A 19085-nucleotide genomic window follows, 5' to 3' on the forward strand; every position below is an offset into this window, starting at 1 on the left:
CGGTACGCATTACGTACCGAACCCGCTGGACCATTTTTTCTGCCGACCAAAATTTCGTTATTTCAAATGAAGGCGCGTCGCGGGTGGCAAGCGCGCTCATATAGGCTGGCGCGACCACAACATCAACTGGCAAATGCAATGTAAGGAACGAAACTGAGCTACTCTTATTGTGTTTGTGTGGACCGTTTATCAGTTTTGACCTGTGAAGCGGGACTCGCGAGCCCTATGTGCGAGCCTGATCAAGCAACACCACACAGCGCTAAGAGATCCAGACCAGTAAAGAAAGCATTTGAATTTCAAATGCTTTTTGAATTCGCCACTTAAGTAATAACATCGCTGCGAGATCTAGTGAGAAACATGCACATTTCTCTGTTATTCACGGATCAAACAGCGCTGACGTGGAAACCAGGAATAAACATCGTGCCATGAATGAACTGGCCGGTGTCCACAGATCAGCAACATTCACCGTGGAATGGATTTACTGTAGTAACACTAACTGCACGGTATGGAAGTTTGTCAGGAATAGTGGGCTATAATGCTTTCAAGTAACATTACGTCTGTTTTATTTTGACAAATTGCTGCCCTCAAATGTTAATCTGAACTAAAATAAACCTTTGTTTATAACTAGCCTACTACTACAATATTACATTTCATTTTGTCCAAGGAGCTGTTTTGTTTTATATGCTCATAAGAAGAGTCAAGTATAGCTCCATTATTGCTCAGTAAAAAAAGCAACAAAAAAAATAAATAAATAAAAATCATACTTTATGATGTTAGTTTCATTAAATAAAATAATAAAAAAAAAAAAAATTAATTCAAGGAAATTTCTCTGGCATTTATTTATTTTTGCTGTATAGCCTATGGAAAACGTACCGAACCGTGACACAAGTGTATCGTATCGAACCGAACCATGAATTTTGTGAACCGTTACACCCCTAATATATATATATATATATATATATATATATATATATATATATATATATATATATATATATATATATATATATTATTTATTTATTTATTTAAACACAGATATAGCCTAATTATTTTTTTTTTTTATATATCTTATGTTGTGTGATGTGTTTTACAGAGAGCTGAAGAGGAGAGTATTGTGGAGTATGTGTCTGTCAGCATGAGAAGATGATTCATTTTCAGCAGGATTGAGTCTTTCCCTCTAGTTTTCCTTTGAGAATAATCAGAAAATCCCAGCGGACAAACAGTTTGAAGTGAGATATTCAGAGATTGATTGATGAAATGATCTCCTAAAACTTCAACAGACTTTGCATTGTTTGTAACACAAGGACTTATTATGTAAATGTTCTGTCCTTCTGGAGCATTTTCATGTTTGACTCTTAATTCAGACCATGTGTGCAAAATACTCATCAAAAGAAGTGAAAGAGAGTCCTGAAAACCTTAAAAGATATGAAATTGAACTGTGATATTACTGTGAAATATGAAATAGTAAGGCTATTGATATTCAAGGGAATACACATATTCATACTCTTATACTCATGCTTTGATACGCAGTGCTACTGTAGTTTTAGTAATTATTTCCAGCAAGAGAAATAATCTGATCAAACCACAAGAAAGAAAGAAAGAAAGAAAGAAAGAAAGAAAGAAAGAAAGAAAGAAAGAAAGAAAGAAAGAAAGAAAGAAAGAAAGAAAGAAAGAAAGAAAGAAAGAAAGAAAGAACCCGCAGCAGGTTTCAGTTTGACTCAGAAGCTGAACTTCAGTAAACTATGAGATCATACACGGTTTTAAAGTTGTACTTTTCCCCATACACTATAACTGAGAACTGAATAAATATATACAACAATTTGAAAATCACGAGTTACTCTCTATTTTACCATGAAATGTAGTTTTTAAATGATGTTTTGTTAACAAAGTTCAGGAGGAGCACGTTCAGATAATTAATACTCTGGGTTCGGACAAAAAGCTCGGAGCCTCCCCCCGGACAGCACGACAAATCCGCATAAAGTGTGAACTCGTGAAATGGCACTGTACTGTGTGTGTGTGTGTGTGCATTAGGAGCACTGTAAATGATTTCTGTTGTTTTCACAGTATTATTGCTGTATTTTCAGTGAAAGTTTACTGTAGAAACAGTTTACAGTAAGTTGCTGTCAATTTTATAGCTTTTACATTATTTTTGCTGTATTTCAAGCTTTGTCACCGTATAACTATTTACAGGAAAGTTGCTGTCAATTTATGCTTTTCTTTGGTGGGGGGAAGAAAATAATTACAGTAATCCTTATACTCCTGTTAAATTGATGACAGTATATTCCAACAGACAAGCCCGACAGAGGACATTTTTTGGTTTATTGAGGTTATTTCAGCTTAGGAATTTTATAATGCATCGTTTCATAAGGTAACCCATATATTAAGGCATTTAGAATATAGCTAAAAAAGGTTTAAATTTGCTTGGGTGTTTTTTTTTTCTTTCGTTTTTTTCTTTTTCTTTATGGTTGCCAGATTTGGTCACAAACCCAACTAATCTCAAAGGTTATTATAGCCTAAAATGTTTGGATGGGAGATGTAGTCCCATCCAATGATCACTAATATAGGCAATATAAAATAGATAAAAATCGATTTCCGTGATTTATTATTATTATTGTTATTTTGCTTTAGATTTACACACTTAATGATAAAGAGCGAATCGCACGGGATACACCTGGCAACCAATCATCTAACCGTCCGTCACACTAGAATTTTCCATTTCATTCTGACTGACTTCGACGACGGAGCAGTGGCACGCAGAACCAGCAAGAACTAGCCAGGTAAGATGTAAAATTGTATTCAAAATCTTAATTTTTTTTATTTTTAAATGTTCCACCACTACAAATGTGAAGATATTCGTTTTACCATTAACTGTTAACGTTAAGTATCCTAATTGTGGTGAGTTTGAAAGGTAAAGTTAAGGTAACGTTAGCTTTTTAACGTGAACATTCTAGCCAGTTAGCCAAATAACATTACTAGTTATCACAAGGTTTGATGTTAATGTCAGTTATTATTTTCAAGTTTAGAACAAAGTAATCGAAATGTTCTTGTTTCTGAATCTGAACACTTGTGTGTAACTTAACGTTAACGTTAAGTTACAGTACACCGTGTGTGTGTTGCCTGTCGCGATCGAGGCCTCATACAACAATATGTAACATATAACTAGCTGCTAATATTATAACTTACATAACTCTACCGGTAAGTTATGTTCTACACGAATTGAATGGACAACCACAGTGTTATTAGTCATATTATACATTTTATAACGTTAATACGATGCACACTTAAAGTGAATACACAGCAGTGAAAGTCCCGCCGAATGAATTCCCGCGTCTCGGCATTTTAGTTATTGAATAAGGCACTAAAATTCATAAAAGTAATCTCTCTGTGTACGTCTACAGTGTTGAATATGTTTTTCATTTCTTTCATTGTGTACAGTTCGAGATTGCAGTGTGCTGAGGATGAGTTTTGCGCCTTCATTAAAAACAGAGGCAAGTCATTTCAGTTATTGAATAATGCACTAAAATTCATAAAAGTAATATCTCTGTGTACGTCTATGCAGTGTTGAATATGTTTTTCATTTCTTTCATTGTGTACAGTTGTTCGAGATTGCAGTGTGCTGAGGATGAGTTTTGCTCCTTCATTAAAAAACAGAGATAAGTCATTTCAGTTATTGAATAATGCACTAAAATTCATAAAAGTAATCTCTCTGTGTACGTCTATGCAGTGTTGAATATGTTTTTCATTTCTTTCAGCGTGTACAGTTGTTTGAGATTACAGTGTGCTGAGGATGAGTTTTGCTCCTTCATTAAAAACAGAGGTAAGTCATTTTTATTTATTGAATAATGCACTAAAATTCATAAAAGTAATCTCTCTGTGTACTCCTATGCAGTGTTGAATATGTTTTTCATTTCTTTCAGTGTGTACAGTTCGAGATTGCAGTGTGCTGAGGATGAGTTTCGCTCTTTGCTTGGCCCTGCCAAGTCTGGAGTGTTTCTAGTTTAATGAATTAAATTTTAATAAATAATTTTAAACTTACTTCTGTGTGTTGTCATAATTGACGTAACATCTAAAAATCAGTAATATAACTTTGTGAAATATTTTTTGCATACACAACTTTAGCTTTCATTCTTTTTTTAAGTGTGTAACAGATTGTAGTTGGTTATATGTTCTGTATATAAAAATACCATAATCAATTATACTGCATAGTAACTTTACAGTATTTTAAAATACAGTGCAAAAACAAGCACTGTAATTAATTTTACAGTATAAAAATGCTGTAAGTTATTATACGGTATGCTGTGAAGTACTGTTGTCAGATTTACAGTAATATTACCGTGGAATAAAATACAGAAGCTTGCTGGATATTTGTTGCCAGTAAGTTACTGTTGATTTTACGTTAAATTTTTTACAGTGAGGGTCAGACTCTGTCGGGGGAGGATTCACAAGCTTGTGTTTGTTAAGATCTGTTGTGCGTTCATTGATAGTCTTATTAGATCAGGCGTTTCACTGAACAGCTGCAAATGTTTCACATGTTTGTTTTGTTCTGTTTGTGCTTCTGCCGTCTGATCGGTAAGTTATGAACATATTTGTGTTGTTTATTCACATATCAGAGTAATAAACTCCTGTGGCGCGGTTCAAATTAGATTATTTTCATCCACTGCGATCAAATCTCTCTTGTTGGTTTAGCAATCTTGATTTCAATGATTACTAATGAAAATCCTCCCCAGCAATTTCTAAAAACATAATTTAAATAATTTTGAATTCTTCTGCAGTAATCATAGACAACTAAACGTAATGGGAATTCAATAATAACAAATGTATTGAATACTGAATGTATTGAAATTAAACTTTCAAGCTGTAAATCATTTATCATATATTTTTTATTTTGCTCTACAGCAAATCATTTTAAAGATCACATTATTGATTCCCTCAAATTTGTCTGTTCATATTTGTGACTTTTCATATTGTTTTGTGTCTTTGTTGCTGTTAAAGGTTACGAACTGATTTCAATCTTTGTAAACTAACAAAAGCTTTAATCTGTTATTTTTCTGTTCATGTTCATCAGGAGTGTGCAGCCGAAACAAATGAGATACAGTCAGTGTCAGTGATGGAGGGAGATTCTGTCACGCTAAACTCTAATGTTACTAAAATACATGAATATGAAGACATACTGTGGAAATATGGAGCTGAAAAATCTCTGATAGCTAAAATCAGCATTGAGACCCGAGTCTTCTCCACATTTGATGATGTTCCTGATGGGAGATTCAGAGACAGACTGAAGCTGGACGATCAAACTGGATCTCTGACCATCACAAACACCACAACTGAACATACTGGAGATTATCAACTAGAGATAAGTGGAGTGAAGCTGACAATAAAAACATTCAGTGTTTCTGTCTATGGTGAGTTGAGATCATTTGTCTCGTCCTTTACAAATTTACAAGCAAAACTCGATCCACAGCATTTGTAGCATTGTGTCGATTACCACAAAGAAAACGTCTCCGGTTACTATGGTAACCTCGGTTCCCTGAGAGGCGGGAACGAGACATTACGTCAACTGTGACGTATATGGGAACTCCTCCCTTCTCCATTTTGCTGAAATCTTATGGGCTAACGCCAGCTGGGGACAGCTGGCCAATTGACGCGAAGCATGCAAATACTGACAGGCTGCGGGCAGTATAAATGCATGGGTTCGTGGCAATAACGTCAGAATCACGACTGAACGCTGGCACAGCTGATCAAACAGCGACACGGCGGTTAACGTAATGTCTCGTTCCCGCCTCTCAGGGAACCGAGGTTACCATAGTAACCGGAGACGTTCCCTTTCAAGGCGGTAACTTCGACATTACGTCAACTGTGACGTATATGGGAACTGTATAAAATCACGCCGTGAGAGCAGAGAAGATAAGCCCAGACGGGGAACCCCTTGTCACATAAGCGTATACAACAGTTCCTAGCCAATAGCCGCGCCGCTTAGGAATACACACATCTGATAGGCCGAGGTAGGCCAATGAGACGGCAGCTTCAACCCTATCAAAATTTGCATATCCCAAGAATTTTAACGTGAGGTCTGCACTGACAGTGACAGGGCAGGCACAACACATTAAGCACTCAAAGCATGAGAGAAAACACAGTGTCGACGGCTTCGCGGTGACAACTTGTATGAACCTAATAACCATAACAGGTTAGCTAAAGGTAGCTACTGCACTGGATCACAGTTTCACGGTACATGAGTAAACTCAACTTACCGAAAGCACTTGAGACGCTACGGACCGTACATCCAGCTTGTAAAACCTGGCGAATGTGTTCTGAGAAGACCAGCCAGCAGCAAGACATAAATCCTGGATAGACATCCCTTTAGACCAGGCCCACGAGGAGGCAACCGCCCTCGTAGAATGAGCTCTGATGTTAAGGGGACAATCCTTCCCCTGGCATTTATAAGCCAAAGCAATTGCGTCCACAATCCAGTGAGAAAGCCTCTGTTTTGAAACAGCATGTCCCTTATTACATCCACCAAAGCACACGAATAGCTGGTCCGACTGACGAAAGGCGGCCGAGCGATCCACATACATCCGCAAAGCCCTGACCGGGCACACAGCGGTCTGGGCGTCAGCGTCATCCGAGGCTGACGGTTCAGCAGATAAGGCGGGCAGGGAAACAACTTGTGCCCTGAACGGTGTATTGAGTGACTTCGGAACGTATCCCGGTCTCGGCCGGAGAGTGACGCTGCAATCGCCCGGTCCGAAACAGATGCAGTCGTCGTTCACCGAGAACGCGTGCAAGTCCCCGATGCGCTTCGCTGAGGCAAGAGCCAGGAGTAATGCCGTCTTTAAAGAGAGCTCCTTGACCGCAATCGAAGCTAGGGGCTCGAACGGTGGTAGAGATAGGGCTCTCAAAACTAGAGCTAGGTCCCACGGCGGCACAGAGGGCGGCTGTGATGGACACAATCTCCTCGCTCCCCTGAGAAACCTGGTCACCATAGCGTGCTTACCAATCGATTGCCCGTCGACCGGGGAACGAAAAGCAGCAATAGCAGCTACATACACCTTCAGTGTTGATGGCAAACTGCCGCTATCCATTCTGTGCTGCAGAAAGCGCAAAACATCCGACACTGAACTAGTCACCGGGTCAATTTCGATGTCCTGGCACCACTTAGTAAAAACTCCCCATTTCAGAGCGTAGAGGCGTCTGGTTGAAGGCGCGCGCGCCTCCGCGAGTGTGCTCAGCACTCGAGAATGCAGAGTGTTTCGCTCCACTAAAGTCCCCGCAGCGGCCACACATGAAGGTTCCACAGCTCGGGGCTGGGGTGCCATATCGTGCCATTCGCCTGAGACAGCAGGTCCTTCCTGAGGGGGATTCGCCATGGGGGAGCCACCATTAACTCTCTCAGGTCCGCAAACCAGGGCTGATTCGGCCAGTTCGGGGCCACGAGGATCACTGACGCTCTCTCCTCTCTGATTTTGCACAACACCATAGGCAGAATCTTCACTGGAGGAAACGCGTAAAGCCTGGCTTCCGGCCAGCGCGATGTCAGAGCATCTCCCAACAGTGGGGAGTGAGATAGCGAGAAGAACGTCCGACAGTGCGTGTTCTCGCTTGTGGCAAACAGATCCACGTCCGCCCTCCCGAATCGATCCCAAATCATTTGGGCTGACCCAGGGTGAAGCCTCCACTCTCCTTGAGGAATCCCGTTCCTCGACAGCATATCTGCTCCACGGTTCAGGAGACCGGGGATGTGCGCCGCTCTTATGGAGAGGAGGTGACGGTCCGCCCACAACAGGAGACTCTCTGCCTGTTTGAACAGAGCTCTGGAGCGCACGCCGCCCTGACGATTTATGTACGAGACCACGGACGTGTTGTCGGTTCGAATCAGTACATGTTGCTGCTCCAATTTTGACCGAAATGCTTCCAGGGCTAAGGACACCGCCTCCAACTCCAAACGGTTTATGTGCCACTCTCTCTGTGACTCCGACCACAGGCCTGAGGCAGGCACGCCTAAGCACACTGCTCCCCAGCCCGAGGTTGATGCATCCGTCGAGACCACGGTGCGTTGTGTCACTATACCCAAAGGAACTCCTGGGCTGAATATGTCCGGGTTGCTCCACGGTCTCAGAGTGTTGACACAACTGTGAGTGACCGTAATGCGCTTGTGGCCTGAAGACCACGCCCTCGGCGGAACTCGGGTTCTCAGCCAGAACTGCAGCGGCCGCATATGCAGCAGACCCAGGTGGCACACTGAAGAAGCCGCCGCCATCAGTCCCAGGAGCCTCTGAAATTCTCTCAATGAAACAGACCTGCCCGGTCTGAAACGGCGCAGGGTCGAAGAGATTGTCTCTATGCGCTCTTGAGAGAGGTGGGCTCGCATCGCCACCGAGTCCAAACATACTCCCAGATAAGTTATAGTCTGACTCGGAATAAACACGCTTTTCTGCATATTCACACGCAGTCCCAGCGTATCCAGGTGGCGAAGCAGCGTTTCCACGTGACTGATTAGCACATCTCTTGAGTGGGCTAATATCAGCCAATCGTCCAGATAATTCAGGATACGCATCCCGCTCGATCTGAGGGGGGAGAGCGCTGTGTCCACACACTTTGAAAATGTTCGGGGAGCCAGGGCTAGTCCGAACGGTAGCACCGAATACTGATAAGCCGTCCCTTCGAAAGCAAACCTCAGGAAGCGCCTGTGGCGCGTCGCTATTTGAATATGAAAGTAGGCGTCCTTTAAGTCCACTGAAGCGAACCAGTCCCCGGGACGAATTTGTGCCAGGATCTGTTTCAGTGTTGTCATTCTGAACGCGCGCTTGTGAAGTGCTCGGTTGATGGGTCTCAGGTCCAGTATCGGACGGAGTCCTCCATCCTTTTTTGGCACCACGAAATAACGGCTGTAGAACCCGCTCTCTTGCTCGCTCGGAGGGACCCGCTCTATCGCTCCTTTCTCGAGCAGACTGAGAACTTCCTGTCTCAGAACGGGAACGTTTTGGGGCGAGGTCAGTGACGGGACCACGCCGTTGAAGCGGGGTGGCCTGCGTCTGAACTGGAGAGAATATCCGTGCCGAATTATTCCCAGTACCCACGGTGAAACGCCCGGAATAGCCTCCCACGCGTCCGTGAAGTGACACAGCGGACGCGTTAGCTTTATTGCCGCCGTAGCTAGTGACGATGTGTTTTGACTGGAGCCCCGCCCCCGCGAGTCTAAAAACACTGGCGGGAGGGCGGCTCGCGATGGGCTTGGTGTAATGTTGACACTCTCGTGCCCTCGAGAGGCCATTATAGTTATGGACTGTGACTCTGCGCTGCTCTGGGGCAGGGCGAGTGACACAGTGTTTGGTGTAAGAGGAAGAAAAAGCTCTTTTTGTGCAGGGGTACATGTTTTTATTGTGGAACTCACACAAACAGAAACAACATTTGCACACACAATGCACTTGTCGCCCGGGGTAACATGGGGGACATGGTGCTTTAGAACACGGCGTTTGGGGGAGGGCCCCCCCGCACGCTCTCTCTTCCTCTTGACCGCTCTGTCAGGTGGATGGCTTGGTAGCCGAGGATGGCGCGCTGGTTCTCTCACGGCGCGGGCTCCTCCTCTGACTCTGACCCTGGCGTTTTTTCCCAGGTCCCGTCCACTGCTTGTTCCGGCCGCGGGCGAAACGGGCGTCCGGTTCGGGGCGGGGCACCACGGCGGGCTGTCTAGCCTGTCCTTGAGCCTGGCGAGGAGCCGAAGACGAGCGGGATCTCGCCGATGGCTGGAGTGAGCGACGGGGCATCACGTGGCTCATCGCCTTCGCGCGTTTTTGCGTCTCAGAAAAACGCTCCGTGACTGACTCCACGGCGTCACCAAAGAGGCCGGAGGGAGTGATTGGAGCGTTCAGGAGCGTCTTGCGGTCAGTGTCCTTCAGGTCAGCTAGGGTTAGCCATAGGTGCCTGTTGAGGACGACCATGAAACCCATGGAGCGGCCGATGGCTTGAGCAGATCGCTTGGTAGCCATCAGCGCGAGGTCCGTTGCCGCGCGCAGATCCCTGATGACGTCAGCGTCCACTGTGCCGTCGTCTAGGGATTGAAGTAGCTTCGCCTGGAACACCTGTAGTATCGCCATGGCGTGTAGAGCTGAAGCTGCTTCCCCCGCAGATGCGTAGGCCTTATCCGCCTGGTGGGCGGTGAACCTGCACGGTTTGGATGGCAGGCTGCGGTCCGACCCCAGTGCAGATGAAGACGGGCACAGGTGCGCGGCAACGGTCTCCTCGACGGGGGGCATGCGCACATATCCGTGGGCTTCCGCCCCGTCCACGTGCGCGAACATGGCCTGCGTGTTCGAGTGGGTGCGCGCCGATTGGGGTGCAGCCCACGCCCTCACCACGTGCTCGTGAACGTCTGGGAAGAACGGGGTACTTCTCCTCGATGCAGTCTGACGACGGCTCGACTGGAGAAACCAAGTGTCCAACTTGCTCTTGGCTGGCTCGTCCGGAGCGCTCCACTTGAGGTCCAGCTCAGAGACGGCCTTGCCGAGGACCCTGACGAGCTCATCCTGGAGGTCTGCAGGGCCCTCTTGGTCGGGGCGTTCGGATTGAGACGCCCAATCCTTTTCCGACGCCGAGAGTGACATGGAGTCGTCTTCCCCACCAGCCCCAAAGGAGACGAAGCTCGCGACGGCGTGGGGGGGGCGAAAGCTCGCGTCCGCGAAGCTGACGGCATCGAAGACCTCGTCGTCGGATGGGGGAGGGCCCACCAGCGGCTCGCTGGCGGCAGTGGGCCTTATCCCCGCTGCTGATCGAGCCACTTCCCTTCTGGCTCTGAGGGCGCGCACTGGCAGCTCGGCGCAGTGGGCGCACGTGTCGTCCGTTAGTGCCGCTTCAGCGTGGGCGAGGCCCAGGCAAGCGACACAGAACAGGTGAGTGTCGGGCGGGTCTAAGGGGCCCGCACATAACTGGCATGTAGTAGCCATCGGATGCGTCGAAGAAAAATGACTATTAGTCCTCTAATGCAACTTCACGATGACGAATGATTTCTTAGCGTGAAAAGAGAGATTCTGACGTTATTGCCACGAACCCATGCATTTATACTGCCCGCAGCCTGTCAGTATTTGCATGCTTCGCGTCAATTGGCCAGCTGTCCCCAGCTGGCGTTAGCCCATAAGATTTCAGCAAAATGGAGAAGGGAGGAGTTCCCATATACGTCACAGTTGACGTAATGTCGAAGTTACCGCCTTGAAAGGGAAACTCATCTCTCATTTGAAGGTTACGGCGAGACACTTATACAAATTAGGCCAATATTTGGAGGATATAAAGGAAACTTCAGCATTTTTACAGTCATTTTACAGTTTATGATATATTGTCGTGGCAAAAGGTTAGCGATTTTTGATAGTGATTTTTCACACTAAAACCATGTTAACACAAACATTGATCACATCATTTGGCTGTACTATTGAAACAGTGAGTATTTTAACATTTACAGATCGACCCCATTCTATGAAAACTTGTTTCCACCACTTAATAAAAAATTTTTTATGGTAATTTCCCCGTTTTATAGCACAATTTTGTGGCAGAAAGAAGCTTCCACACCATCAGCGCTTGACTGTAACATAGATTTGTGCTTTTCTGGTGGACAAATGGAAAATTATTTTTGTGACAAACAACATTGTCAAAATTGCATAAGATTGAGCTTAACTTAAAATTAACCCAGAATATTCTTTTAAATATTTATACACTGAAATATTTTATAGTTTGAGATGCACTCACTGTCAGTCAACACACTCAAAATAAGATTGAGGTTTAGATTTACCCATATTTATCTTATATTCTCTCATGTTTTCCAGCTCGTCTGCCTGTTCCTGTCATCAGTAACTCTTCACAATGTTCTTCATCATCATCATCATCATCAAATTGTTCATTGGTGTGTTCATCAGTGGTGAATGTGAGTGATGCGACTCTCTCCTGGTACAAAGGAATCAGTGTATTGTCCAGCATCAGTGTGTGTGATCTCAGCATCAGTCTCTCTCTACCTCTGGAGGTGGAATATCAGGATAAAAACACCTACAGCTGTGTGCTGAACAATCCCATCAGCAACCAGACCACACATCTGGACATCAACACACTCTGTCACACATGTGCAGGTACCACAGCACTGATGATATATGTGTGTATTTACTGACCTGATCTTTCATGCTATACAGTGCTGATGTTTGAGTGTTTGCTAGGTCAGACGGACAGATTCACTCACACTAACGGCTTATTTTGTCCATTACAGATCAAGGCCTACCTTTGTTTTATATAGTGTTGATCTCTGCTGGATCTCTGATGATTGTTGCTGGATTCGGGATCTTCTGGATCTACAAGAAATGTAGAAAAATAGCCAGAGAAGGCAAGTGTTTACTGCTTTTAAACATTATAATAAACAAAACTTTATACTCTAAAATATACTTTAAATATATTTAGTCAACTGATAGCCCTAAATATAATTTAAAAATAATAATTGTCATTATTTTGTAGTTAACACCCTTGAGATTATTAATATGAAAAGAAACCAAAATAATATGTGTAGTTAGTGTTTAAAAACAACAACAACAACAACAACAACAGCAACAGATTCTTAATTTCTCAAATGGCACCAAAACATTAAAAATACAAAAGCTTTCTCCACTTTATGAACATCATTTTACACGTGTAAAGATGCAGCTGGTGCTCAAATCAAAATATGTTATTGATTACTTTGTTGAACTTGTTGAGCATCAATTTCACCAAACAAGGAATGCATTTGACTTAGCTTTTGTTAAACATCCTGCCTGGGTTTGATTTATAAATGATAAAAAATGGCAGTGTTAAACATTTAATGAAATGTGTGCTTTAACTTTGACTGCCATAATATTATTAATAACACATATTTTGTAAAGAACCAGATCTAATTTTGTATTGAGTTGTGTTGTTTTAATGCATCTATTATTGTTGAAACAGCTGAGACTCGTGAAGACGAGATCACTTACGCTGAACCAGCGTTCTACAAAAGAAACACACAGAAAACGGTAAGACGATGTATTATTGAGTAATGTTGTGTTTCTCTGTATTATTTCAGCAGTGAGTCAGATGCAATTGTGTTTTTGACTGTATAATGATCCATCAAATACAACAGCACCAAATCAGATGTTTAATAAAAGCCATAAGATTATCAATGCAAGAAAAACGTATGTTATTTTCCTATTGTGTTGTTTGGATCACATCACAGATTACATTTTTAGCAAGCAATTAGTCATTTGAAATGTAATACATTTTTACAGCAACTGAGAAACACTGAAAGACAGCAGGACCTCTAAACTTCATCTATAAAGGATCTGTAATATTTTCAATGAATGTAATTATACTAAGGAAAACAATTAATGGTTTGTATACAATATAGGCTTACACAAGACTAAGAGCTAATATAAACTAATTATTACTAATTTGTTAAACTTAATTTTAAGTTATTGTATCAGATAAACATGTTAGCATAACCGGTTAAGAACCACTGATATAAAAGATGTTATATCACGTAATTTCCTCAGAAAAGAATTATATACAATATATAACTATATATCTTGTGTTGTGTGTTTTACAGAAAGTAAAAGAGGAGGATCATGTGGATTATGCACCAATCACAAAGAGAAGATGAACAAACTTCAATCTTTTTCTCAGAACAAGACCCAAATGTGACAACCTCATGGGTCCTTTCCCACTGGCACTTTAGTTAGGAACGGGGCACGGTTCGCATGAAAAATCGCTAATGTGAACGCTGTCATGCGGACCTGGGTGCGCACTGGGTTACCGAACCCAAGACTACCTGGAGGAGGTGGTCTGAGTTCGGTTGCACTAAAACCGTGCTGCGGTTCGCATGAATGTGAAAGCAACATGGACTTGGGTAGGCTACACACTTGTTCAGGAAGTAAAGTAGTGATTATGATGTATTTAGTTAAATAAAACACATGTAAGGGATGATAGTGTACGAGCGAGAGTGAGCTTGCACAAATCCACTGTCTCCTCAAAAGAGTCCGTTTGCAAGCAGCAGAAAGCCACCTTTATGCGACACACACACACACACACACACACACACACACACACACACAGTAAACCTGTTTACTCAGCTGCGCATACTAGCACCAAATTAATAAGTTAATAAATAAGTTCTGTTTTCTATCATACGCCGTGCACGTTTGCGATGACGTAAGATGCACGCAAACGCACCAGGGTTCGATAGAAATTAAGCCCAGTGTGAAAGCACCCGAGTCTATGGTTGAGTTTTTGGTGAGAATCACCATATTGTATCAGGACATCCCTGCAGACATAGAGCAAGATCAAAGTTTAAATTATAATAATTAAAGATTAAATACAGTGGTTATTAAAAACTTCATCATATGGGTCATTGGAGCATTTCATGTTTGACTTTTAAAGTCTTAAAGAGACCATTTGTGTAAATCTCATTAAAACATAGATGCCAATTACTCATGAACACTGTGGTCTCATGTATTCACATCTGAACAGAAATGTGGTTTGATCTGCTGGGTGGATGGACAGCTTGTGCATGAGTGTTTCTGCTGATGGACGTGTGTGTTTGATGTCAGTTTGTGGCCATCTCTCTCTGAGATGTGAATAGTCTGTGAATAGTCTGTGGTTGAAGGACTTTTTCCATTCCTGCTCACATGAAACCGTCGACTTCTGCTCTACAGAAAACCTGCTTTACTAAAATATACTGAACTCAGCACTGGTGTTTAACAAAACAGTGATATTACTGTGAAAAATGAAAATATCATATACTTTGTGTGCGTGATGATCTATATCATGCAGCGATCCTGCAGTAAAGCTGTGCGACACTCAGGAAAAAAGGTACAAAAGACAAAAGCTGTCACTGGGGCAGTAGATTTTCAAAAAGGTACACCATTGAACCTTATTTACCCCTTAAGGGTACATATTAGTACCTAAATGGTTGAAAAGGTACCTCTGCATCGATCACTTGTACCTTTATTTCTGAGAGTGCAGTTTCAGAAGTTATTACTAGATCTAGCATCAGTTCTCTCTAAGCAGAACTATTCTTGATAACTTTATTCCCTTATAGTGGTCATATCCTGTTTTTTTCTGCCAGTGTCTGGGTCATTTTAAGAATAAATGCAATGTATGACTTACAATTTTTTTATTTATGTTTGATGGTTGTTCATTTATTTTGGTTTCATTATTTTTGACGAAATTAACTAAACGCTGCTAACAATCTTTTTTTTTTCTTTTTTTTTTCAGTAGCATAACAGTGGTCCTGTCCATAAAACATAAAGGTAGAAATTCATAGAATGAGATCAAGATCATAATCAAATAGAAAATCTCTTGATAGTGGTAAAGTCCAGATGCAGTGATGAGGACAGCTCAAGATATCCACTCCTGCTCCAGTTCTGTAGGATGATGACGAGTCAGGGAACAAAACACAGGTGTGGGTGAAGTGATGATACTTGAAAAAACCTAATCCTGATACATGAAACTTGTTTTTATTTAAATTTTATTAGATAAACTGCTACGCCTATTAGCAAAAATGTGTTAGTACAATGTTCTGTTGGATGTTACCTGTTTAGTAGGCAATCTAGGGTGCTCTGACTCCTCTGAGTGGTTGTTTACTAGTCAAAGTGGCCACATCTCTGTGCTTTTCTCAGTCTCCGTGATCTTCTGGTTTGATGTCTCGGTTTCCTCCTTCAATGTGTGTCTGAGGGACTTTTCACCTGATTCATCATCTTCATTCAGGTCTGATCGCTTTAAAATAATAATGCTAGTTTCTTCACCCACACCTGTGTTTTGTTCCCTGATTCGTCATCATCAACACACATTATTTCAGGAATCATTCATGTCTGGAGCACAGGACTGGAACTTTTTACACACTGATGAAAAAAAAAAATGCACATTTTTTTTCAACTTCTAAAAAAAGTGACATGAAGTCAGATTTACAGCTCACGCGGAAGACAATAGCTTTGCTGCCGCCAAGATGACGTCACATAAACACGGCTTCATCCAGCCACTACAATAACATTCATTTTTAATCAAATTAAAAGCATAAAATGAGTCGAAGTTCTTACTTTGTGTTGACAATGAATAACTTCACAGCTGCCATGTTCTTACCTTAATCGTAGCCTAAATAATATCCTGCATCAAACGTGTTCCCATCTAATGCTTCTGATTTGTAATTTAAACAACCTCCCTATCTGCATTTCTATCCCAAAGATCCTGCCAGTTCAACGCTGAGATAGTTTCCGTTTCTTTTTACTTCAACATGAGCTAATACTCAAAGAAAGCAAAAACACTCAGAAATAACTATAACAACACTTGACCACTAGAGGGATTAATCACATTCCCACCCAGAATAAGTGTGGTATTTGCTTTATCAAGCATCACTACAGCTTAGGGTTATTATTAATGTTCACGTCAATGGCATAGCGATTGAACATTGTAATTATATTTCTCCACAAAAAAAGTTACTTCAGTTATTGTTCCTATAATAAAATTATACTTTGAGATCTTCTGTAAAATAAATTATAAATACATTTTGTAATTTCTTTTTTAACTCACTCATGTCTTAATCTAGTAAATTTCACTATAATAAAGGTTGCTGTTTCCCATGCTATTAATTATTATTATTATTATCATTATCTGTAAGAACAACATCTCACACAATGTGCCCTTATAATCACCTTATTTTTCAGGTGAGAACGAGCGCGGCAATTTGTAATTTTAATGTGTCTGGCTTCCAGTGTCATTCACTTCCAGTTATTTTTAGCTGTTTAAATCAGCTTGTTATGCTCCTTGATATTACAAACTGGTGTTTCTTACCATATTATTTGAATGTATTGTCTTAGTAATTACAAACAAACTGGTTTGTAGCAAACAGTTTAAAAGTTTACTAAACTTTGATATATTCTTCTCATTATTTCCCTATAAATTTTAGGTGAAGTATTCCTTTAAACTGACGGAAATGAATTTCCATCAGTTTAAAGAAATACTTCACCCATTTTTTTTTATTATTCCATAATTTACCTACCCTCAAGCCATCCTTTCTCTGCTAACCCCGCCTACTTTGATTTGACTGGACATGTCAAGTTAAGTCAAGTCACCTTCATTTAACAATATGAATTGTTTCAAAGCAGCTTTACAGTGATAATTGGAAATTGCGTAACATATTGTTTTGGCTTTATAGCAGCTCTAGAATAAAGTTATTGTCCAGCTAAAGTTAGTTTTGATCGATTCACTTCCGTTGTAAAGATCATTAGTTATTAACTTAGGGGCCGCTAACACAACACCGTTCTAACAGAAAACCCTTAATGCGCTCCGGCCTATGGCTCCGAGTCCGGCCTGCTCATCCGCACAAAACAGTGTCTGGTGTCTCGAGAACGCACTCCCGAAAATAGGTTCGAATTAAAGGTGGAAACGATTATTCGCTATCTCTGCGCAAATCTACGCAACCTCTGGGCAAACCTCTGCGCAAACACCGACGTCACGCACATGTGCATCACGTGTTCAGTCTATGCGCGTTTGAATATATATGTGCGCAGGCGTGTAGTCCTTCTTTACAAACCAACCCTCAACAAACTACTTGTCTGGCCTTAAATATTTATAATATAATTATTTATCGCGTCCGCCTATAGCAATGTGGTGACTCTGTCACGTGGAGAAGTAGAGGGAAGGCAAGGAGGCCTTCACAGGGGAGAGCCATTTTCAGCTCAACCCTTCCACATTGATGAGCGCTGTTAGACCGCTGAGGCAGACCAGACTAAAAATGTTACTTTTAAAACTTTTTCTCATCCTAACAACATTTAAATTTAAAATATTGGGGGGACAATTTGTCCATTTCTAATTATTGGGTTGACTTGTCCCCCTCAGTGACTATCCTGCTTAAATTTAACAGCATGGGTTAAACTGTTTTCCCTGCTGCAGAGCTCCATCTTGTGCCCAAAATAAGACTTTACATCTGGAACAATAGGGTGGTCTCGTGCTTGTTTATCTGTCAAAAGAGCCCACCTCATATCTTCTGCTCGGGTCCCTCCTTCAATGTGCGTCTGTGGGATTTTTTTCACCTATTTATTGTCCAGCTTGTGAAAATAGTGCATCTGAGATGTACAAAATGGATGATAATATAGTATGCAAGTCTTATGCATACTGTAGAACATCATCTTATCACAGTCAGGAATCTGCTCCACCATCCAATATAAGCAGGCCTATGTATTAAATACATATCTGAGTTGAACAACTAGTTGGCTTGAGTAAAGGTCAAAATGTAAATCCTTTGATAATTACACTTTTCTACATTTATCATCAGTTGTATGATATTGATTGAACTGATAAATGGCTCCATCTGGTGTGTTTATGAAGAACAGCATCATCACTGTGAACTCACCAGGAAACACTATTATAATGATGATATGTGTGGCCAATCAGGATGTGCGTCCAACAATATATTTACATGAGTTTAAGGCTGGAAGTCAGGGCTTGGGCTCTACAGCATGATTATTCAAAGTATGATTTTGAGTGCAAGAAAATATTTCATTCTTTCTACTTCAAAATGTCACATTAACTCATTATGTTACTCACCTATTGTGCTATTTGTAATTATTTGTGAAATTTGGTGGCAATTTCTGAGTGAAAATAGTTTCAGCGAAGACAGCATTGATTTAAAAATACTAAAGTGTATTTTAACATTCCTTAAAGAAAAATGCAGTGAATGACAAAATTACACTTATTAATGACAGAAACACTGAAGCTCTTTATGATTCTGATGTTGATCTGTAGTTTATAGAGTCCAGAGTCTGTGTTTCTGTGTTTGTGATGGTCAGAAAACCAGTCTGAGAATGTAAAAATGTGTTTTTATGTTTGTTTGTTTTTTTCACTCACTTGACATTAAAGTATAAATTTCTAAAACAAAAAATAATAACTTTAACGAGCTAAACTATTGAATGGCAGTGTTATATGATCATTGTGTATTTATTGCTTTTCTCCTTCAGTTTCTCAACATTCTAAACATTTTTGTGTAGATTAAAAAGGATGACAAGAGAAGCTCTTCGAACTAAACACACCAGCTCTAAATGGCCATTTTCTCACCTAAG

The 19085-nt window shown here is 41.5% G+C and overlaps 2 protein-coding genes and 1 long non-coding RNA gene across 5 annotated transcripts in view; 2 read left to right on the forward strand and 1 right to left on the reverse strand.

The window, feature by feature from the left end:
• Window positions 1-19085, reverse strand: part of LOC309476065 (uncharacterized protein) — a 120525-nt gene that overhangs the window by 52670 nt on the left and 48770 nt on the right. The window lies entirely within an intron of this gene.
• Window positions 1-19085, forward strand: part of LOC309476378 — an 83697-nt gene that overhangs the window by 23407 nt on the left and 41205 nt on the right. The window lies entirely within an intron of this gene.
• On the forward strand, window positions 4984-15437 carry LOC309476261 (SLAM family member 5-like). The gene is made up of 4 exons (XM_082139536.1): window positions 4984-5402; window positions 11808-12358; window positions 12943-13010; window positions 13580-15437. The coding sequence occupies exons 1-2, from the start codon at window positions 5108-5110 to the stop codon at window positions 12140-12142; spliced, it is 630 nt and encodes a 209-aa protein (XP_081995662.1). The 5' UTR covers window positions 4984-5107; the 3' UTR covers window positions 12143-12358; window positions 12943-13010; window positions 13580-15437.

Source organism: Leuciscus leuciscus, assembly GCF_965113295.1.
Source record: "Leuciscus leuciscus genome assembly, chromosome: 15".
NCBI lineage: Eukaryota > Metazoa > Chordata > Actinopteri > Cypriniformes > Leuciscidae > Leuciscus > Leuciscus leuciscus.

Excerpts from the sequence above, each read along its gene's own strand:
- LOC309476261 (XM_082139536.1), top strand. The coding sequence starts at position 5,108 with ATGGAGGGAGATTCTGTCACGCTAAACTCTAATGTTACTAAAATACAT. Across the intron at positions 5,403-11,807 it reads ATTCAGTGTTTCTGTCTATG|CTCGTCTGCCTGTTCCTGTC; the intron begins GTGAGTTGAGAT and ends CATGTTTTCCAG.